The sequence below is a fragment of the Sminthopsis crassicaudata genome, chromosome 5 (genome assembly GCF_048593235.1).
Source record: "Sminthopsis crassicaudata isolate SCR6 chromosome 5, ASM4859323v1, whole genome shotgun sequence".
Classification (NCBI taxonomy): domain Eukaryota; kingdom Metazoa; phylum Chordata; class Mammalia; order Dasyuromorphia; family Dasyuridae; genus Sminthopsis; species Sminthopsis crassicaudata.
Genome location: NC_133621.1, coordinates 269,707,673 through 269,732,126, shown reverse-complemented (window position 1 = coordinate 269,732,126; position 24,454 = coordinate 269,707,673). Strand labels below are relative to the sequence as shown.

Sequence of the window (24,454 nt, the reverse complement as noted above, 5' to 3'; positions counted from 1 at the left end):
TTTACACTATTTGAAGTTATATGTATGTCAAATATGGCCATTGGTTCTAGCCCAATTCAACCATGTAGTGCAAATCCAATTGATGTATGTGACCAATTCATAAGCTTCAGTATTTGAAAAAATTGGAATCAAACTAAACTCTGCCTCCAGAAACAATGGGAAGACTTAACAAAAATAGATTCAATCAGATGGAGACATAATCTATATTTTCTCAAAAACAACTGGAGAAAAGGGCATACAATACAAATGTGTCCCATAAGTAGGAAAACCAGGGAGAAACTTCAAAAGAATGGCTTTATTAAATTTGTGATCCATACAACTTGAGTTCAAATCTAGTCCTTTTCATTTATTAGCTGTGTTCCCTAGCCAGGAATGATAATACTTAAATTATTTTAAGTACAACTGTTTGTTGTAAATTTGCAGCAAAAATAGAGATAAAAGTATATAAGCCATAAAGTTATTATGTATTTGGGAGCTATTCATATCACCAATCATTGTAAGAGGAATTATTTGTCCATTTTTATCTAGTCTATTTTCATCTGTATTCATTAAAAGTTCATAAAAATGTGTTTCAACTGCCACAGATTTCATACTGGGTTACAGCCAAATGCCCATAAGTCATTAAATTTTAATGATTTGTCTCTGTATTTGAGTACTGACAAACTAGATTTACTTTTTTATTCTTCATATACATTGGCCTTCTCCCCAAGGAGTACATGCCTTTTCAAATAATTATATCATTCATGACCAATTTGCTGTCCACAATATATACACAGTATAATACATATATGATGATGGAGTTATTACTTGCTCAGTGGGGCTTTGAATTAGCCAAACCATTGTCCAAATCTGTTCAAAATATATTCTGGTGCTAAATGTTAGAGAATGTTATAGAAGATCATAAGCAACTTCGAAGTTCTACAGGATATCATCAGGTAAGGAACAAACAATGGAGAGAATATATCTCTTGATTAGATCTTGCCTTGTCACAAGTATAACCAACATGTTGATCACCAGATTTAGAAACTGGATCACAAACAATCCCTACTGAAACCAAAAGAAGTACAAGGTGAACTGACATTTTGATTTGTTGGAAAAGCAAGGGAGGGAAGTATTAGGGGAAGGGGAAGGGGGACTAGGAGAAGGAAAAGAAGAAAAGAAAAAAAAAGGGAAAATGAAAAGGGGGTAGGGAAAAGGAGAAGGGGACAAGGGAATGGCGATGAGGAGGGAGGAAGGGGGGAAACAAAGAAGACCAAGGAGAACCAAAATTGGCAACAGGAACAGTGGGGGGAGCGTGTTGGGAGTGAGGGTCATCGGGGTGGCTATACATTCTTTCTGTATTCTTAGGTTCAGTGAATTTGGAACTGAAAGAAATCAATGTGAGTTGGTGATGCAAAGAATACAGTTCACATCATGAATGGAATAAAGAGGTGTCAGGAAAAAGCAGGATCGAGAAAGTTGCAGAAATGTCCTTACAGATTGGAGGTTGAACCCCAGCCAGTAGAAAGTAGCAACAAAATACTAATACCTTCTAATCCACAATATATGTTACTTAAAAACAAAGCCACCTTTGATGATCTCTCCTAATGGAAGCGTGAAACACTATGATATAAACTAATACAGAGAATCAAAGTATCCTTGTAGAATATTTGAAAATAGCCATATGTTCTCTTACTCTTTTCTATCATATCCGTATCTCTTGTCTCTGAATTCATCAGTGAACCTCCTAGAAAGTAACACCTTTAAAAACCCAATCTGGATCTCATCTACCATTAGGATATTTTAAAATCCACTAAAAGTGATACATCTTTTTCCATTGAATTGCTGGAATCCTCCTTCCCTTTCTGCCCCCTCCATTTTTAACTATCAATAAAGCAATTTAAATTTTAATTTAAAGGATGGGCGTAAATTCAGGGTTACATTATTGAGACCAGTTGTACGGCTGCTCCAAATTCTTCCCCAACACATTTGAAGGCAGTAACAGGGTAGGAAGAATCAAAAGAGGCACTTACACTACATTTGTCCATCCGGGCCCTTAGGATAGTTTTCAGGCTCGGCGCCTCTTTCAGCTTCAAAGAATTGTGATTGCAAGAGACTCGGGAGATTATCAATTTTTTAAAAATAAACCGAAACTCCAAGAGAAAGTGCTTTGCTCTTAATTACGAAAGTAAGCAACAGAGCAGCTCCCGAAATTCGAACGCGAGACCTAAAGCTCAACCACCCTCTGGATCTTGATCTCCACTCTGTGAGGTGAGAGCTAATGTATCCACACTTCCGCACTCACCACTGCGTGTCTTCATCCTTTATTGCATCCGCGTGAGCTGCGGACCTGATAAAAGCACGCGCAGTTCAGTTCCCCTCCTGCCATTGCCAGAGTTCCAGTGGGCTCTAGGGCTGAATTGTTTCTTACTGTTGCGGGCTCACAGGTTTGTAAACCTCTGGCTCGGGTTATTGGCATTTCCCTTTTTAGTTCTCCTTTAATTCCCTCTTTATTTTTCCCTTTAATTTATTATTTTTCCCTTTAATTCTCCCTTTATTTTCCCCTTTAATTCTCCCTTTATTTTTCCCTTTAATTTCTCCTTTATTTTTTCCTTTAATTCCTCCGTAGCAGGCTGAGGGGCAGGGAGGGAGAACTCCCTCCCGGCCCTGAAGCCTGCTTCCAAAATGAAGCTTTTTCATTTCGGCAAGAAAGAGCAGTTTCCACCTGGTCCCTCCATCGAGCTGCCGAAGTTCTTTGGGTTCCAAAAATCCCTCTACATCCCAGGATACATGATCCAGAACAAGGACCTCCGGAAGATTCACAAAGCTGCCTTGGCAGGCAAAGTGGATAAAGTGCAGTATCGGCTGCTGTTAGGAAAAAACAGTGTAAACGATCAGGATAAAAAGAAGCGGTAAGAGCAAAGCTAGAGAAGCCAAAGCCCCCACCAACGGAACCTCACACATCCTACTCCCATCCCTCCATCTGAATGTTTGTCCCCTGCCCCAATTAACCTTCTCGAAATCAAAACACCTGAGTGCCTGAGACAGGGTTAGAGTCAGGCTTTGACTCCGAGACATTGGATAACAAGTCACTTGTTTTTTACTGGTCACAGTTTTTATTGGTGATGCCTCCTCCCTCCTGCCTGTCCATTTTCAGTGAACTGGAAAATCCTTCCTTTGGCTTTAGCCAGAGTCCAACTGGCATATTCTTAAATCAGTACAACATGAGAGCCAATACTCCTGCTGGAATAGCCTATGGCCACCTAGAGCTGCATTTCAGTGAGTGTTTGTAGACAATGCACACACATGCACATGTGCTTGTACAAAGATACAATATGTAAATGTATAAGGGATTTTATGAGGCAGCTGCTTCATTAAATATTTTCTAATTGTGGACAAATATCTTTGTGATAAAAGTTATTAGACTTAACCACCAGGCACAGTGAAGCTCACCTATAATCCCAGTTACAGGAAGGCCAAGGCTGGCAGATCTCTGGAATTCATGAGTTCTGTGTTGCAGTGGGCCATGCCAGTAGGATCTCTGCTCTATTTGGTATTACAATGGTTAATCGCAAAGTACAAGGGGCCAGCAAGTTACCTCAGGAGAGGTGAAGCAATCCAGATCAGAACCTGAGCAAAGTTCCCTTGATAATCTGTAGTGAAATCTACATTGATCTGCTAGATATAGTTCTCCTGCTTGAGCAATTTTGTGTATCACATCCAGCAATGAGAGTTAACCCACATTTTGTATTTATTTATATGAGATAAGTGGCCATTTATTTTGGAAATGATTTACAGTTTAGGCATAAAAAATACTAATGAATGGTATATTAAAAATTATCCTAACAATATTGCAATATTGATTGCTGCAGTATAATATCAAAGAATTGCATTGTTCTTTCATTTCTGTAGAACATGTCTTCATCTGGCCTGTGTTACTGGACATTTAGATGTTGTGTCCCTATTAGTAGAAAGAAAATGTGAACTGGATTTGTTGGATCAAGATCGTCGAACACCTTTAATGAAGGTATGCATTAGTTAACCATGCTGTTCAATGAAATGAATTTGGATTTCTGTTTTTGATTAAGAAAATGAACTATTAGTAAATAGCTCATTTAAATATCACCAATATTGCTTGAATATACTAAATTTTATATTACAGTATTATTTCTTTCTATACTATTGACAGGCAATCCAATGTCAGCAGGAGAAGTGTGCAACTATCTTGCTTGAACATGGTGCAGACCCTAATATTGGAGACAACAACAACAATGCTCTTCACTACGTTGCGTATTTTCAGAACATAGACATCGCAGCAAAACTGCTTCACTATAAAGCTGATATTGAATCAAAAAACAAGGTAGAAACTAACAATCTTGTAAAATAAAGTAGATTATCATCTAAAATCATAGTATCCAATGTACACATTTTATAATTCATTTATTTATGGAAGTATTTCTTTAATGAAAATAATTTAAAATCATTCTGCCATAATTCTGAAGTTCATTAGTCTTCAGAATTTCTAACGTAGGATGGAGGGGTGAGGAAGGCAGGGAGCACATATTACACTGGAGAGATTTCATTCACAGTGGAACTCCTAAGAAGGAAATTCCCTCTACTGATTTAGACCATGGATTGCTTTATGATTTAATCTTTAGAATATGGATTCTTCAACTGGGATCCATTAACTTTAAAAATGCTACAATAAGTTTATAGTTATTTCAATGTAATTGGTTTTATTTCTTTTTTATCTATTTTAGACATTTAAAAATATGATTCTAAAAAGTGGTTCATGACAAAGAAAAAGTTAAGAAACCCAGTGTGTTAGGGAGAGTCCTGGAGGTACTACATGATCACCCACTCAGTATATGTGTCAGCTGCAGGGCCTAAATCTAGGTCTTACTAACTTTGATGCCAGCTAGCTGTTCCATCAAATCTGTCTCTCCAGAATCTTCTTTGCATGGTATATTAGGTCTGCTTCTCAGAATGCATTAGTTCCAGCAGATATTACCTATATTGCTTTTCTACATATAGACCTTTACAATGTGACTTTGTCATGAGGAAATGCCATAAAGCTTTTAGAAAAAACCTTTTGAAGTTTGTTCCTACTAGATATAGCTACACAGACAGAGTTTTTACAGGAAAAAAAATTCTTAAGGACATGTTTTCTTTATCCTAATGACTACACATTTTCCTTTCTAGAACTGCTGAATGGTTTCTGATTTGTTAAGACCTAATTCTTAGTCATTGCCACTTGAAAGAGAAAAAACAACAACAACAACAACAACAAATATATTAGGAAGGTTGATAAGAAAGGGAAAATGCTAGGTGAATGACTTTGTTTCAGGTTTAGCCCTCTCAAACAAGACTTGTTTTTAATTTTTTTAATTTCTTGTTGTTGAGTTTGTTGTACACCTCAGGAGAATGGGTAAAAACAAGTAGTTTTCAACTTTAATCTCAGCCAGGATATAACTGTACCTTAGTAGAGTTCCGATGAAATAAGTTTGGCTCCATTTGGACAATAATTGCTTATGAAATGAAAAAAAGAGAGAAGATCCTCATGAAATAATATGGAAGATTCTCTTAGAAAATTTGAATTTCTATTTTGTGATTTGATATCTAGTTTTACTCTATCATTTTACATATAAGGAAACTTACAGCCCAGACAGATGAAATAATTTGCTTTATGGTCACATAGGGATTAACTAACAGAAGCAAGATTAATGCTCTAGTCTTCTCACTCTAGTGTTCCATTGTACCATATTTTCTTAACATGTCATTAGCAAATTCACAAGATATTTGCAAAATGTCATAAATTGAACTGAAATAAATATAGAATGCTTACTTAATATAACAATATCTTTATTCTAACTTTGCAGGAAGGCCTTACACCACTTTTTTTTGCAGTTAGAGCAAATAAGTGTGATATGGCAGATTTTCTGTTAAAGAATGGAGCAAATGTGAATGCCTTGGATATCTTTGAGAGGTATGATAATTAAAGCTTAAAAGACATGAAACCCCAATGATTTTGAGGAATAAAACAAGTTAAATAATGGAACATTTAGTGAACAACAATAATTGAAACTGAATATCATTGCAAAGCATTGAAAAATGTCCACACACATCAGGTATGAAAAGAAAATATCCTTATATTTATAAAGGCAAGAAGGAAAATAAAAGTTCATTTGGTCATACTAACCATTGTTTCCTATTTGCAGTTTTCTTTATTGATTTTAAACCAGCTACGATTATTCTATAGAACTTTTGAACTCTCATAATTCAGTTGATTCTCTTCATGAAATAATCTTAAGATCATTTGCATGGGGATTATAGCATGGAACATCAGCTATGAAAAGGGAAAAAATCCCTATTTATGACTCTGCAAGAGAAAAAACAGTTCATGTGGGCATACTAACCATCATTTATTGGTGACTATTATTTGCAGTTTTCTTTATTGATTTTAAATTAGTTAAGATTATTCCATAGAAGTTTTGAACTCTCATAATTCAGTTGATTCTCTTTATGAAGTAAGTTTAATGTCACCCATGAGGATTATACCTTGTATTTTCCTGCTGCTTCTTGTTTCAATTTCTCTTAAGAATATGCACATTAATAAATGCAAATAAATAAATAGAATGATATGATGACATATTTTGATGGACCCTTGATCTTATACATTGTGAATACTCATGCCACGGATTCAGATTTTAACCCATCCATCCAATCTCATCCTACAGGACTTTTGTCATAAAGAACCTGGGAAACTCCCTGAATTCTTCCCTTGGTTCTATTAATATTTGAGGACCAGTGCAAGCTTTTGTTTTCAATTCAAGATTAGGCCACCTCTTTTTCTATTCATGTATGTTTTTGACATCACTTACTACATCAGAATCATCAATAAATCACCTACTGGTACTCACTATATATATGTCCATGGATTTTTGGGATTATCTACAATTTTGATTCTTCTGAAATCATGTGTTTCTGTTAAGTATTTTGAAAAATTTACTGTGGCCAAATATCATTCCTGAAAGAATACTGATGTTTATAAAATGAGCTTTTGTGGCAGTGTGAGCATTAGAGAAATGCTGTATTGTTTCTCAAATGAGATCCTACTGGATTTTGTTTTTTTCAATAATTTTGAAACCAGTTCATTGTTGTTTTTCAATACCCATGCAGAATTTTTTTTGTGTATATTTCTATATGTATAGACAAATGTACAAAAATATAGGTAAACCAACTAAATTAAATGGGGCTTCCCATTAAACTACACGGAATCTGGAAAATTCTTACTTTTCATGTGTTTTTCAATATGGATTCTATATAACCATATATATATGGGTCTTTTTCACATCAAAAAGCTTGACGCAATTAGGAAAATGTCATCCCAAAATAGGAGCCTTTGGAAATATTTCTGTCATATACAATCTATTCTTTTTGGACTTTGTGCAGAGCAGTGGCAAAAGCCAAAATATCCCTTTAGTGGAATGTGTCTTCAAATCTTGTATTATTTTAACATTGCATGAAAGAAAATTTGTGGATATCATCAAAAAAAAAATCCAAAACAAAACCCAATGACAGACCAATCCCAATCACAAAACTAATGTTATCCTAATAGACAGAAATGATTGGTTACTATTGTTGTAATAATTTCAGAATTAGTTGAATTTCAGATCATAGACTGGCCGGAATTAAAAGTAAAAATACAAATGAGAAGAAAGCATAAAGAAGAAATAGCGAACTATAATCTGCTGTGATTAAAAATGCTATCAACTCTTCACAATGAGAAAATCAATCAAATACTAAATTGTTGTTCCAAAAAAAAAAGGCAAAAAAGCCCAGAAATTGCATCAGTTGGGAAACAACATCTCTCCCAACAAGAGAGCTATTATATTAATGCAAGCTTAGAATACAACACAATTTGTTAAAAAAAAATGAGGAGGAATATAGATGAAGACTAGTGTTGCTTCACAAAGAAATGAAAAACCATTAAAGAGAGAATTTGTTTCACTTTTCTCTAATTGCTGGGCATTCCTTCAGTGTTCAATATTTGGTGAACACAAAAAGGACTACTATTAATACTTTTGTTATGGAGGTCCTTTTCCCTTTTTTATAATCTCATGAGAATACAGACCTAATATTTCTGGTATTCAAGGTTTACTTGTCTGTTGCTCATAGTTCAAATCACTCTCCAGCATAGTTGGATCAGTTCACAACTCCACCAACAATGCACTAGTGTCCCAATTTTCTGACATATTCTTCAACTTACATGTTTTTTCCTTTCTTGTAATATTAGATAATATAATGGTTGTGAGATGATACTTCAGAATTGTTTGACTTCTTTCTAAACTTTTAGAGAAATTGGGTTTCTTCATCTGAAAAATTCTTGCTCATGTCCTTTGCCAATTTATTAACTGGAGAGCTGTTTGTATTCTAATAAATTTGACATAGTTCTTTATATATTTGGGAAATGAGGCCTTTATCATAAATATTTGTTATATAAGTTATTTCCAAGCTTTCATTCTAATTTTGGTTGTATAAAATTTTTTGTTTTTATAAAAACTTTTAAAATTATAAACAAAAATGATCTGTTTTTATAGTTTGTAACATTTTTGTGTGTCCATGAGTTCCTTCTCCCATAGATCTGATGATTCTTTGCTCTTCCAGTTTGCTTATGATATCATGCTTCATGTCTAAATCATGCTTTGACCTTATCTTAGTATACAATGTACCCACTTTGGGTCCTATTGTTTTCTAGTTTTTTTTGCAGCAGTTTTTGTCAAGTAGTGAGTAGTTCTTAACCCAAGGGGTAGTGTCTTTTGGTTTATCAAACACTAGGTTGCTATGATCATTGATTATTCTCTGTTCCACTTTTCCACTACTCTTTTATGGACAGTACCAGAAAATTTTGATGATTAGTGCTTGATAATGTAGTTTGAGATCTTGTATTGCTAGCCTATCTTCTTTTATATTTTCTTTTCATTAATGCCCTTGATATTCTTGATGTTTTCTTCAAGGAAGTGAATTTTGTTTTTGTTTTATAATTTTCTAGCTCTATCTAATGCTTTTTGATAGTTTGTTCCATGACACTGAGTAAGTAAATTAATGTAGGTAAAATGATCATTTTTTATATTATTGTTTAGATCTTATTTTTTTCAATTTATATATAAATTTGGCAATGATTTTTTATTATATATATATTCTTTTTAAATAATTTTTATTATATATTTTTATAATATTATCCCTTGTATTCATTTTTCCAAGTTATCTCCCCCCTCCCAATACTCCCTCCCCCCGATGACAGGCAATCCCATACATTTTACATGTGTTACAATATAACCTAGGTACAATACATGTGTGTAAATACCATTTTCTTGTTGCACAATAAGCATTAGATTCCGAAGGTATATGTAACATGGGCAGACAGATATTAGTGCTAACAATTTACATTCACTTCCCAGTGTTCCTTCTCTGGCTGTAGCTACCTCTGTCCATCATTGATCAACTGGAAGTGAGTTGGCTCTTCATTATGTTGAATATTTCCACTACCATCAGAATATATCCTCATATAGTATTGTTGTTGAAGTGTACAGTGATCTTCTGGTTCTGCTCATTTCACTCAGCATCAGTTGATGTAAGTCTCTCCAGGCCTCTCTGTATTCCTCCTGCTGGTCATTTCTTACCGAGCAATAATATTCCATAACCTTCATATACCATAATTTACCCAACCATTCTCCAACTGATGGACATCCATTCATCTTCCAGTTTCTAGCTACAACAAAAAGAGCTGCCAGAAACATTTTGGCACATACAGGTCCCTTTCCACTCTTTAGTATTTCTTTGGGATATAAGCCCAGTAGTAGCACTGCTGGGTCAAAGGGTATGCACAGTTTGATAACTTTTGGGGCATAGTTCCAAATTGCTCTCCAGAATGGCTGGATTCTTTCACAACTCCACCAGCAATGTATTAGTGTCCCAGTTTTCCCACATCCCCTCCAACATTCATCATTATTTGTTCCTGTCATCTTAGCCAATCTGACAGGTATGTAGTGGTATCTCAGAGTTGTCTTAATTTGTATTTCTCTGATCAGTAGTGATTTGGAACACTCTTTCATGTGAGTGGATATAGTTTCAATTTCTTCATCTGAGAATTGTTTATATCTTATTTTTGTCAAAAGAGTTTTATAATTGTATTCAGACAGTTCCTGGGTTTGTTTTGGCTGTAGACTCCCAAGAATTTTATTTTGTTTATACTTATTTTGAATGGAGTTTTTCTTCCTGCCTCTTGATTATGGACCCTGTTGGTCATATAAAGAAATGGAAATGATTTATGTGGGTTTGACTGCAAATTTACTAAAGTTGTTAATTATTTCAGATAGATCTTTAGTTGATTTAGGTTTCTTTCAGTATACCATTATATATCATCTGAAAGAGTGATCATTTTGCTTCCTCATTGCCTATTCTAATTTCTTTTATTTCTTTTTCTGCTTTTGTTGCTATAGCTAACATTTTTAGTATTATGTCAAAAATAATCATGACAATTGACATCCTTGCTTCACTCCTGATTTTACTGGGAAGTATTCTTGATTATCTCCATTACATATAATGCTTGCTGATATTTTTAGATAAATACTGCTTATCATTTTAAGGAATGTAAAATGTTGCTTTTCTTTTTACTCTCTAGTGCTTGTAATAGGAATAGGTGCTGTGTTTTATCAAAAGCTTTTTAAAGCATCTTTTTGAGATAATCATATGGTTTATGTTGCTTTTGTTACGATATAGACAACTCTATTGACAGTTTACCTGATATTAATCCAGTCTTGCATTTCTGGTATAAAGTCGACCTGGCCATAGTTTATAATCCTTGCGATACATTGCTGCAAAATCCTTCTTGTTATTTGAGTAAGAATTTTTTCTTGATATTCCTTTGGGAAATTAGTCTATAATTTCCTTTCTCTGTCTAGGTCTTTCTGATTTAAGTATGGTGTCAAATTGGTGCCAGAAAAGGAATATTAGAACTCTTTCTTTGCCTATTTTCCCAAATAATTTATATAGTATTAGAATTAAGTTTTCTTTGAATGTTGATTAGAATTCCCAAGTGAACCCATTTGGCACAGGGATTTTTTTTTTCCTTAATGACTTTTTCAATTACTTTTTTCTAAGACAGTTATTTAAGCAGGCATCCCATTTTCCTGATCTATTATTAATCTAGGTAATTGATATTTTCCTAAATATCCATTGATTTTTTCCTTATATGGTGAGATTTATTTTTAACCTAATGATTGTTTTTATTTCTTCATTGGTGATAATTTCATTCATTTTCTTTTTGACAGTGGACACATGGTTTTCACCATTTTTAAAAATCAAATTAACCAATGGCTTATTTCATTGATTTTTCATTAAAACAGCTACTAGATTTATTTACTAGTTTAATACTTCTCTCAATTTTTTGTTTACTTTAAATATTTTGAATCTCATATTTGGTTGTGAAGAATTATCAGCTGGGGATGTTAAAAATATTCTCTTATTAGGTTTTTTGTTTTGTTTTGTTTTGTATTTGTTTTTAGTTTCATACTCAGTTCATTGATCTATTGTTTTTCTATTTCACTGAAATAAGAATTTAGACAAGCAAATTTTACCCTAAGTACTATTTTGCCTGCATCTCATACATTTTGGTATGTTATCTCATTATTGTCATTCTCTTTTGTGTCCTACAACTTTGCTATATTTGTTAATTCATTCTAGTATTTTAGTTGATTCTCTAAATATTCCATATCACTGCAAAGAGTGATAGTTTTGCTTTCTCATTACCTACTTTAATTCCTTCAATTTTTTTTGCTGATAAAGCTAACATTTCTAGTACAATATTAAATAGCAGTGGTTATAAGGGGCATCCTTGTTTTAACCCTAATTTTATTGGGAATGTTTCTATCTTATCTCCATTGTATATAATGCTTGATGATGGCTTTAGATAGGTGATATTTATCATTTTATGGAAAACTCAAGTTATTCCTATGCTCTCGTGTTGCTGTTGTTGTTTGTAATAGGAATGGGTGTTGTATTTTGCTTATTGAGATAATCATATGATTTCTGTTAGCTTATTAATATAGTCAATTAATGCTGATACTTTTTCTGATATTAAGACATCTTTGTATTCCTGGTATAAATATTATTTGGTCATTTTGTATTATTCTGATGATAAATTCCTGTAATCTCTTTTTAAAATTTTATTTGTTTCTTATTATTTCCCAGTTAAATTTAAAATATATTTTAACATTTGTTTTTAAAAGTTTTGAGTTCTAGATTCTCTCTCTTATGCCTATCCACAGCTCCGATTAAGAAACCACAAATGAAGTTATGCAAAACATTTCCATTAAAGTCACATTGAGAAAGAAAACATAGATGTCCCATCATAAAAAAAAAAGAAGAAAAAAGTTTGAAGTATAATTAGGTAAGAGAGAAAGATAGATAGGGACAGAGGGAAGGAGAGAGAGAAAGGAAGGAATAGAGGGAAGGAGAGAGAGAAGACAAGGAAGGATGGAAGGATGAAGAAGGGGAAGAGGGAGGGAGGCAGAGAGATGGAGAGGAAAAGGGAGAAAAAGATTGAAAAGGAGAGGGAAGAGAAAATATGGTTCATTCTGTATTCAGACACAGTTTCTTAAATTAGTCCTTCAGAGTAGTCATAAAACATTTTACTGCTGAGAGTAGCAAAGTCATTCAAAGTTGGTCATCTCAAACCATTGCTATTAATTGGTACACAGTTTCCAGTTGTTTTTTTTCCTAAGCTTAACATTTCACAAAGAATAATATCCCTTGACAAGCATATGCCATAATTTATTCAGCCATTCTCCTATTGGTGGGCTTCTCCTCGATTTCCAATTTTTTTTTTGCCCTGAGAAGAGAGTTTTACAAATATTTTTGTACTTATAGGTGTGGTTACTTTTTTTAAAAAAAATCTCTTTTGATATTTATAGTTAATAGCAGTATTGTTAGGTCAAAGGATATACCTGAATTTCCAGCTCTTTGGGCATAGAACATATCTTCTGATCATTTATAATTTGGGCCATAACTCATTATTTTTTTAAAATTTTACTCAGTTTCCTCTATGTTTGAGAAATAAGGAATTATCAGTGAAACTTGCTCCAAAATTCTGTTTATAATTACCATTGTAATCATATTTCCTCTTGTTCTATTCTCTCTCCTTTCACCCTAACACTCCACAAAAATGTTTTATTATTGACCAAACCCTACCCCAATATGCTCTCTTCATTTATCACTCCTTCTTGCCATATTCCATTACTGTCCTATTTTCCTATAAAAGAAGATATTTCTATACCTGTATATTGTACATTATTTTCTTTTTGAACCAGTTCTAATGAGAATGAGGTTAATTTACTTCTCCTCTCCTCTCCTTTTCCATAGTATAGAATTTTTTTTCTTGTTTCTTTTTTATGGCAGATAATTTTCACCATTCCACTTTTCTCTTTTCTTTTCTCCTAGTGCATTCATCTCTCACCTCAAAATTTCATCATTTTTATTTTTTCTGTCTTATTTTGTTATTATGTTTACCAACTATGTTCAAAAAGGTTTTTTACATTTGTTTTTACAATTTTTGAGTTCTAGATACTTTTCCCTTATTTCCTCCCACAATTAAGAAAGCACTTGTGAAGCAAGGCAAACCATTTCCATAAAAGTCAAGTTCTGGAAAAATAAACATATATCTCCAAATCTAATGAAAGGAAAAACACTCAAGAAAAATTAAATTAAAAAAAAAAACAGAGAAAGAGAGAATGTTTTAATCTGGGTTCAGGCACAATCAGTTCCTTCTGTGGGTAAGGATGGGTACTTTTTTCATAAATCCTTCAGAGTAGTTGTGGATGATTATACTATGGAGAATAGCAAAGCCATTTACATCTGGTCATTGCAGAACACTGCTATTACTTTGTATCCAATCCATTTCACTTTGCTTGTGTTTGTGGAGGACTTTCTGAGTTTTGTTTTGTTGTTTTCTTTTTTTCTGAAAACATTCTACTCAACATTTCCCAAAGAACGATAATATTCCAAAGTAAACACACACTTCAGTTTATTAATCCATTCCCCACTTGATAGGCATCTCCTAATTTCCCAAGCTTTTTTGCCCTGAGAGTTGCTGTGAATATATTTTATTTGTAAAGGACATTTTTCCTTTCTTTTTTTTTCCTAAACTTTTTTGGTATTCATGCCAAGTAGTGGTGGTGTTAGGTCGAAGGATATGCTTGAAATTGTAGCCCTTCAGTTGCAGATCATATCTTTTGATCATTTATCAATTGGTGAATTACTTAATTTTTATAAATTTAATTCATTTCTCTTCATGTTTGAGAAATGATGATTTATCAGAGAAACTTGCTTTGAAATTCTTTTTGCAATTACTATTGCTAACTGTAATTCCCCCTCGTCCCTCCCAATTTATTCTCTCCCTCCTTTCACCCTCTCTCTCCTCAAAAGTGTCTTGGTTCTGGCCCCTCCCCCAATATGTCCTTTTTCTTTTCACTTCACTCTCATTTGACTCCTATTTCCCTGCAGAATAAGATAGGTTTCTACATATCTTATTGACTATATATTATTCAATATGTATTATTATTATTAAGAGAGTTAAAATTCACATTCTCATAGTCTCGTCCCCCTCTTCCCCTTTGTAATGTGCAGGCAAGCTTTCTGGAGGTCCTCCAGAAGGGTCTTGGTCTCAGCAGGATAGACACCACTACAATGGTCAAGAAAAGAGTCTAGATTTCTTTATTCTAGCCCAATCTTGATCTTAGTGCAAGAGGCATGAAAGCCATCAGCAGGCTGGTCAAAGACTGTCTGTCTTTCAGTCCTCCTTAGCCCTTATATGCCTTATTGTAATTACATCATTACAGGATACTAATTGTGTGTCAACTTTATCATTACATCACCATACTATGTATATATGTGAACTAGTGAACCATCATCTCATCTTTTCCTCTGAGTTGACACCTTATTTCAAGTATACTTCTCCAAAGTTCCAGTCTTCTACACCTTTCACTATAAGTTTTTTTTTTCTTGACTCTTTTTTTTTTGATAATTTTCACAATTCTACTTCTTTTCCCTTTTCCCCAGTAGATCCCTCTCACCACTAAATTTCTTTCTTTCGTTTTTTTTCTTTTTTTTGGTTGAGGCAATTGGAGTTAAGTGTTGACTTGCCCAGGGTCACACAGCCAGGAAGTGTTAAGTGTCTGAGATCAGATTTGAATTCATGTCCTCTGACTTTAGTGCTGGTGCTCTATGTACTGTACCACCAGGCCCCAATTTCATCATCATTATTATTATTTGAGGCAATTGAGGTTAAGTGACTTGCCCAGGGTTGTTAGGTTCTTACTAAGTGCTAATGAGATAATGAGATATTAAGTTCTTACTAGTCAGTACTTAACAATTCTCTAGTTCCGGCCTTTGGGGGGAGTTTTACCCCTTTGAACTCCTGGGGAGGAGCTTGCATGCTTAGGAGGAGCAAGTTCATTGGTTGAAGTAATTTTTCCCAGAAGCCCTTGCGTTATCCCATGCCCATTCTCTGGGAGGTTAAAAGAATGCGGCACTTGAGAGATTGAGAGTCTTGTCTGGGCCAGACCTGGGGTAGCTCTCTGGAGGAAAGAAGAGTCTCTACTCTAGGTCAGAGTTGGCAGCTGGGAGATTGAATTGAGACAGCAGATCTCCTCCCAGATAGCAATCAGCAGTCTCTGGAGACAACAGAACATTACAAAGGGTCACACAGCCAGGAAGTGTTAAGTGTCTGAGACCACATTTGAACTCGAGTCCTCCTGACTTCAGGGCTGATGCTCTGTCCACTGTGCCACTTGGCTGCCCCAATTTCATTATTTTGTAAAAAAAAATGTTATCCCTTTGTATTCAACTTAAACTTGTGTCCTCTGTTTATATATACTCCTCTTACCTTCTTAATAATAAGAAAGTTCTAGGAATGTAAACAGATAGGCCTCATGATATCATTTTCCTTATTACCTCCTTATGTTTTTTTTTTCCTCCTTTTCTTTTTTTTTCTTTTTTTTAATTAATGTTATAATTATAACATTTTTAGACAGTACATATGCATAGGTAATTTTTTACAACATTATCCCTTGTACTCCCTTCTGTTCCAAATTTTTCCCCTCCTTCTCTCCACCCCCGCCCCCAGATGGCAGGCATTCCTATACATATTAAATATGTTATAGTATATCCTAGGTACAATATATATGTGCAGAACCAAATTTTGTTGTTGTTGCAAAGAAAGAATTGGATTCAGAATGTAAAAAAAACCTGGGGAGAAAAACAAAAAATGCTAACAGTTTACATTCATTTCCCATTGTTCCTTTCCTGGGTATAGCTGATTCTGTCCATCATTGATCAATTGGAATTGGATTACCTCTTCTCTATGTTGAAGATATCCACTTCCATTAGAATACATCCTCATACAATATCATTGCTGAAGTGTATGATGATCTCCTAGTTCTGCACGTTTCACTTAGCATCAGTTGATGTAAGTCTCACCAAGCCTCTCCTTATTCATCCTGTTGGTCATTTCTTACAGAACAATAATATTCTATAGCATTCATATACCATAATTTACCCAACCATTCTCCAATTGATGGGCTGCAAAATTCATTTTCCAGTTTCTAGCCACTACAAAAAGGGCTGCCACAAACATTTTGGCACATACAGGTCCCTTTTCTTTCTTTAGTATTTCCTTGGCATATAAGCCCGTAGTAGCACTGATGGATCAAAGAGTATGCACAGTTTGATAACTTTTGGGGCATAATTCCAGATTGCTCTCCAGAATGGGTGGATTCTTTCACAACTCCACCAACAATGCATCAGTGTCCCAGTTTTCCCACATCCCCTCCAACATTCATCATTATTTGTTCCTGTCATCTTCCTCAATCTGACAGGTGTGTAGTGGTATCTCAGAGTGGTCTTAATTTGCATTTCTCTGATCAATAGTGATTTGGAACACTCTTTCATATGACTGGGAATAGTTTCAATTTCATCATCTGAAAATTGTGTGTTCATAACCTTTGACCATTTATCAATTGGAGAATGACTTGATTTCTTATAAATTAAGAGTCAATTCTCTTTATATTTTGGAGATGAGGCTTTCATCATAACCTTTAACTATAAAAATGTTTTCCCAATATGTTATTTCTCTTATAATCTTGTTTGCATGAACTTTTGTTTGTACAAAAGCTTTTTAATTTGATGTAATCAAAATTTTCTATTTTGTGATCAATAATGATCACTAGATCTCCTTTGGCCACAAATTCCTTCCACCTCCACAAGTCTGAGAGGTAAACTATCCTATGTTCCTCTAATTTATTTATGATCTTGTTCTTTATGCCTAAATCATGGACCCATTTTGATCTTATCTTAGTATGTGGTCTTTAAATGTGGGTCCATGCCTAGTTTCTGCCATACTAATTTCCACTTTTCCCAGCATTTTTTGTCAAATAATGAATTCTTGTCCCAAAAGTTGGGATCTTTGGGTTTGTCAAACACGAGATTGCTATTTTTATTCACTATCTTGCCCTGTGAACCTAACCTATTCCACTGATCAACTAGTTTATTTCTTAGTCAGTACCAAATGGTTTTGGTGACTGCTGCTTTATAATATAGTTCTAGATCAGGTACAACTAGGCCACCCTCATTTGATTTTTTTTTTTTATTACTTCCCTTGAAATTCTCCACCTTTTGTTCTTCTATATGAATTTTGTTGTTATTTTTTCTAGGTCATTAAAATAGTTTCTTGGGAGTCTTATTGGCATAGCACTAAATAAATAGATTAGTTTGGGGAGTATTGTCATCTTTATTATATTCGCTCGGCCTATCCAAGAGCACTGAATGTCTTTCCAATTATTTAAATCTGACTTTATTTTTGTGGCAAGTGTTTTGTAATTTTGCTCATATAATTCTTGAATTTCCTTTTGTAGATATATTCCCAAATATTTTATACTATCGACCGTTATTTTGAATGGAATTTCTCTTTGTATCTCTTGTTGTTGGATTGTGTTGGTAATATATAAAAATGCTGAGGATTTATGTGGATTACACATAATTACATAAATTACATAAGCACATAGTAACATAGTAACATAGTACCATAATACATGCTAGAAGTATGTAATAAATAACATGATCAAATAATCATAAATTGAGAATTCATAAATGTCCATAAGTCCATTGTCCATTATTCTCATCTTGTGTTAGGAAATCCAATGATTCCTGCTGGTTTTAAAGTTCTTTCCCAGTCTTATTATTGGCTATGCTCTTTCAGTGTCAGATGTTTCTTATATCTTCTCCTTTGTTTTGAGGTTTTTCTCTTTTTCTGTCTCTCCAGGTGCTTGTTGCACCTATCTGTCTCCTTTTTCATGTTTTTCCTTCTGTCAAAATACAAGTAAACCCTCTTTCCCAGGCAGTTAAGCTATCTAATTTCCTTCTATTTACCACTTTCTAAATCTCTTCTCATCATCTGGCAATTACATTGGAGTTGTTTGCAGTGGACACAGCCCTGTTGCTTTAAAAGGCCTGTATTTTCCCCAAGTGTAGTCCATTTTTACAATCTGATTGCCTTTTGGCTGACTTATCAGGTAATCCCTTTCTGCCATGTGATTGCTTTTCTGCTGGTTGATCAAATCAGAGTCCTTACCTTCTAAAGGGTCTTTGGGTGTAACCTCATTTGCAATCATGCCCCAAGTCTTTTTTGCCTGGGGCCCTAAACTTGGGCCCCTTATCCCATTTCCCTGAATTATTCTACACTCTGATGCCCAATGTAGTCCTCTATTGCACTTTGGACATGGGGTTTTAGGTCTTCTTTCACCCTGTCTTTTCACTCTTTCTCCATATTTACACTGAGCTCTTAGATGTTCAATTTTTCCACATTGGAAACATCGACGAATTTCTCTAGAAGTCCTTTGCCAAGAGGGGGACCCTGTCTTTCCATGTTCAGCATAGTCTGGGTGTGAAAAGCATTTGTTCCTACTGTAGCACATCATCTTATGATCTTCTCTAAAGGAGCATCTTTGTCTAATCCCCATGTAATTCTTTTGCAAATATCATTGGCATTTTCCTTAGCTAGATGTCTGGTCATTATTTCTGTAGCTGCCTTTTCTCTAATATTTCTTGTGACAGCAGTTTGCAGACGTCCCACAAAATCCACAAAAGATTCATTGGGACCTTGCTCTTGCTCTGTTTTAGGGAAAGCCTCTCCCCGATCTTTCTGTCCAGGGAGGACACCCCAAGCTTTTATTGCAGCCTTAGCAATTTGCTCATATATTGTCATGGTATAATTAATCTGTTCTGAATTCTCTCCATACCGACCTTCACCAGCTAAGTGCTCAAAAGTGAATTGTGTGTTAACTCCTATTTCCAAATTGCATTTGACTTGGATTTTACATAATTCATGAAACTCCACAAGCCATAACAAATTTTATCCAGGTTCTAGACATGTCCTTGCTATGGATTTCCAATCATTCGGGGTTAGGACTTCATAAGACAAACAATCTAGTAACATTTTAACATAAGCTTATGTAGCCCCATAAAGGGTACAACCTTTTTTTGAATCTTTAATTTTATTCAAATCTAAAGGTGCATATCTTCTCCTTTTTTGTCCTACAGAATCAATCTCTTCAATCACAGGATATGCATGTATAAAATCACTTATATCCTGTCCTTCTCTCTTAGCTTAACCAATGCTTTTTCTAATCTTGTCATAGGCTGCTTCACAGGCAATTCTGTTTGTGTTTTTGCCCCTTCCCCTCCTCCTTCTTCCTCTACCCCTGAAGGTGGAGTTGATGTGCTCCTGTCAATAATCTGCTCTCTAGGCGGGGTTGAAGCTTCTTCAAGAGAATCAGAGTCATCACACCCTAATTCCTCATTTAATCCTCTTGCTCTTGGGCAAGATCTTGATCTTTCCTTTTTTCCTCACACTTCTTCCTCTGTTCGTTTTTAAAACGTTTCCTTCTACTACAACTTGCTTGACAGTTTAAGGCTAATTGAACTATGTTGTAGATATAAAATACCTCTGCAGAAATTGAACAAGGCCCATTTTTTGCATGAAATTCTTTTATTTAAAATCCCACTAGCTTCCAGTCATCTACATCTATTCTTTCTTCCTCTAGGGGACGTGCATCTTAATGCAGCCAAAATTGTAGCAATCTGTACCCAGGTTACAAGTAAACTCTGCTTCTCAATTATCTTAATTATTCTCTCTATAGTACCACTCCTGAATGGGGGTGGAGCTGAGGCTGCCCCTGGGGCTGGGACTGAGGTAGAGGGATTGTCTTTAGCTAACATCTGACCCATTTCAGCTATAAGAGATTGCTGGTTTAGCCCTTAACAAGTTAAGTTCCTTATTTGTCTATTAGAACACTTAATCTTTAACAAAGTTTCCTTGTTACTCAAGGTTATTTCTGTCTCAGAAAGTCCCTGTTTGTGTGCCAAATTGCAATGGTCCGGTCTAGCTCCTCTGAAGGGCTCAGAATAAGTCCTTGTCAGGATAAGCTAAAGTCCTTGCCCCACGTTGTGGATGCCAATATATAATGTGCTGTTATCTCCAGAAACTGCCAATTGCTCTCTGGTCTAGAGGAGAGACTTCTTCCTCCAGAGAGCCGCCTCAAGTCTGGTCCAAACAAGACTCTCTCTCCTCCAGAGAGCCACTCTGACCTAGAACAGAGACTTTTAAACAGATGTTTACTGACAGTTTTAAATATATGCTCCTTATTATTTTAAGGAATAGTCCATTTATTCCTATACTCTCCAGTGTTTTTAGTAGCAATGAATGTTGGATTTTATCAAATGCTTTTTCTGCATCTATTGAGATGATAGTATTTTTGTTAATTTGGTTATTGATATGGTCAATTATGCTAATAGTTTTCCTAATATTGAACCAGCCCTGCATTCCTGGTATAAATCCCACTTGGTCATAGTATATTATCCTAGGGATGATTTTCTGTAGTCTTTTTGCTAATATTTTATTTAAGATTTTATCATCCATATTCATTAGGGAGATTGGTCTATAATTTTCTTTCTCTGTTTTCAGCCTACTTGGTTCAGGTATCAGTACCATGTCTGTCTCATAAAAGGTAATTTGGAGGATTCCTTCAATCCCTATTTTTTCAAATAGTTTATATAGCATTGGAGTTAGTTGTTCTTTAAATGTTTGGTAGAATTTACATGTAAATCCATCTGGTCCTGGGGATTTTTTCTTAGGGAGTTGGCTAATAGCTTGTTCTGTTTCTTTTTCTGAAATGGGACTATTTAGACTATTTACTTCCTCCTCTCTTAATCTGGGCAAGCTATATTTTTGAAGGTATACTTCCATTTCATTTAAGTTATCGAATTTATTGGCATAAGGTTGAGCAAAGCAGCTCTTAACTATTGTTGTAATTTCCTCTTCATTAGTGGTGAGTTCTACCTTTTCATTTTTAAGACTAACAATTTGCTTTTCCTCTTTCCTTTTTTAATCATTTTTACTAAAGGTTTGTCTGTTTTGTTGATTTTTTCATAGAACCAACTCTTAGTTTTATTAATTAATTCAATAGGTTTTTTATTTCAATTTTATTAATCTCACTTTTTATTTTTAGAATTTCAAGTTTTGTGTTTGTCTGGGGGTTTTTAATTTTTTCCTTTTCTAGCATTTTTAGTTGTAAACCCAATTCATTAATCTTCTCTTTCTCTATTTTATGCAAGTAGGCCTCTAGAGATATAAAACTTCCCCTTATTACTGCTTTGGCTGTATCCCACACATTTTGGTATGATGTCTCATTATTGTCATTTTCTTGGATGAAGTTATTAATTATGTCTATGATTTGCTGTTTTACCCAATCATTCTTTAGCATAAGATCATTTAGTTCCCAATTATTTTTTGGTCTATTTTCCCCTGGCTTTTTATTGAATGTAATTTTAATTGCATTGTGGTCTGAAGAGGATGCATTTACTATTTAATTTTGAGGTTTTTATGCCCTAGTCTATGGTCAGTTTTTATATAGGTTCCATGAACTGCTGAGAAGAAAGTATACTTCTTTCTGTCTCCATTTAGCTTTCGCCAAAGATCTATCATATCAAACTTTTTCTAGCATTCTATTTACCTCTTTGACTTCTTTATTATTCATTTTGTTGTTTGATTTATCTGAGTGTGCATGGTTGAAATCTCCCACTATTATAATTTTGCTGTCTATTTCTCCTTGCAGCTCTCTTAATTTCTCTTTTAAGAATTTAGATGTTGCACCACTTGGTGCATATATGTTTAATATTTATACTGCTTCATTTTATATGCTACCCTTTAGCAGGATATAATGCCCTTTCTTATCTCTTTTAATTAGATCAGTTTTTGGTTTTGCTTGATCTGAGATGAGGATGGCTACCACTGCTTTATTGGCTTCACCTGAAGCATAATAGATTCTGCTCCACAATTTTTTTTTTTTATTCTGAATGTATCACCCTGTTTCAGGTGTGTTTCCTGTAAACAACATATAGTAGGAGTCTGGCTTTTAATCCAGTGTGCTAACTGCTTCCTCTTTATGAGGGAGTTTACCCCAATCACATTTATGGTTAGAATGACTAATTTTATATTGCTTGCCATACTGTTAACCTCTGCTTATGCTTTTCTCCTTTCCTTCCCTCTTACGCCCCTACCCAGTATTAAACTTGTGAACACCACTTGCTTTTCACATCCATCCCTTTTTAGGATCCCTCCCCCAACTTAAATTTCCTCTCCCTATTTTACTCCTTTTTCTCACAATTTCTGTATTCCCTTTCCATTAGCTTACTCCTTCCCTCTCACTTTTCAATGAAGTAGAAGTTTAACCATAAATTGAATATGTCTATTGATACACACTATGTTCATCCCCCTCCTTTCTTTCTCTCAAATACAATAGGTTACCTTTACCTCTTCATGAGGTATAGTACTACCACTTTACACTTTTTTATGACATAATTTCCTTTCCACCTCTAGTTTCTAGGACAAATTATACATGTGTTCTTTACATATCTTTATGGCAGAAATATAGTTCTCAAGATTTCTTTTTACCTTTTTTTAAATCTCTTGAGTTCTGCATTTGAACATGAAACATTTTGTGTAGATCTGTTTTTTTCATCAAGAATAGATGGAATTCATTTATTTCATTAAATATCCATTTTCTTCCCTGGAAAACGATACTCATTTTTGCTGGGTAAGTTATAATTGGCTGCATACTAAGTTCCTTAGCCTTTCAGAATATCATATTCCAGACCCTTCGTTATTTTAATGAGGACACTGCTAGATCCTGGGTTATCCTTATTGTGGCTCCTCCATCTATGAATTGCTTTTTTCTAGCAGCTTCCAATATTTTTTTCCTTCATCTGATGCTTGAACTTGGCCACTATATTTCTTGGTGTTTTTTATTTTAGGGTCCCTTTCAGTAGGTGATCAATGAATTTTTTCAATGTCTACGTTACCCTCTATTTCCAAAACGTCTGGGCAATTCTCTTTGATAATTTGCTGGAAAATTGTGTCCAGGCGCTTTTTTTTCCTCACAGTTTTCAGGGAGTCCGATTATTCTCAAATTGTCTCTCCTGGATCTGTTTTCCAGGTCTGTTGTCTTTCCAATAAGGTACTTGACATTCTTTTCAATTGTTTCATTTTTCTGTTTTGCTTGACTACTTCTTAGTTTCTTCTTGAGTCATTTATTTCTACTTGTTCATGTCTAATTTTCATTGTTGTATTTTCTTCACTCACTTTTTTTATATTTTTTTGTAATTGTCCAATTGAGTTTTTAAGTGAGTTTTTTTTTTCTTCTGTGGAATTTTTTTCCATTTCATCCATTTTATTTTTTAGAGAGCTGTTTTCTTTTTCCAACTCACTAATTTTATTTCTCAGTGGTTTGTTTTCTTTATCCACTCTGTTTTTAAATAACTTCTCCAGACTCTCTTGCCAAGCTTTCCTTTCCTTTTCTCATTTCTCTTCTAGCTCTCTTGTGAGAGCCTTTTTGATTTCCTCTGTGAGAGTCTTTTGTATTGCAAAGCAGATTATATCGCCCTTAGGGGATTCCTCTGGAGACAATCTGCTTTTAGTCTCCTCAGTGTTTGAAGTCTGCTCTCTCTCCATACAGAAGCTGTAAATGGTTAGGGTCCTTTTAAATTTTTTGTTCATTTTGTAAGAGTGGGAATCAAAGAAAACAAAATGAGAAGAAAAGCTATTGGTCTGTTTCTGGGGGCGGGGGGGATGGGGCTGGACGGTGTTACAAGGTTTTCTCTACAGACTATAGGAGTCAGCAGCGAGGCACTAGCTGGACAGTGATGGCTGTGCTGCATCTGCACTCTGAGGCTCTAAGAATGCGCTGAGTCACTCCTGGTAGGGGTGGGGGTGACCGGGTTTGGAGATGCTAGCTTTATGGGTGTTTTATTCTTTACCTCCGGTGTTTACACATTCTCTGCTGCTCCTGGCTTGCTGCCAAGATGG

At 34.7% G+C, this 24,454-nt stretch overlaps 1 protein-coding gene across 2 annotated transcripts in view; it reads left to right on the top strand.

Moving 5' to 3' along the window:
• Positions 1-2,362: 2,362 nt before the first annotated feature.
• The window catches only part of LOC141543048 (putative ankyrin repeat domain-containing protein 26-like protein), a 57,683-nt gene continuing 35,591 nt past the window's right edge, over positions 2,363-24,454 (top strand). Inside the window, exons 1-5 of one of the 2 annotated variants that reach the window (XM_074267856.1) lie at positions 2,363-2,426; positions 2,609-2,891; positions 3,892-4,006; positions 4,169-4,339; positions 5,859-5,965. In XM_074267856.1, the coding sequence (XP_074123957.1) occupies positions 2,665-2,891; positions 3,892-4,006; positions 4,169-4,339; positions 5,859-5,965 (620 nt within the window). In that variant the 5' untranslated portion in view covers positions 2,363-2,426; positions 2,609-2,664. Of the gene's footprint in view, positions 2,427-2,606; positions 2,892-3,891; positions 4,007-4,168; positions 4,340-5,858; positions 5,966-24,454 lie in introns of those variants that run through there. The other variant, XM_074267857.1, reaches the window with a different exon arrangement.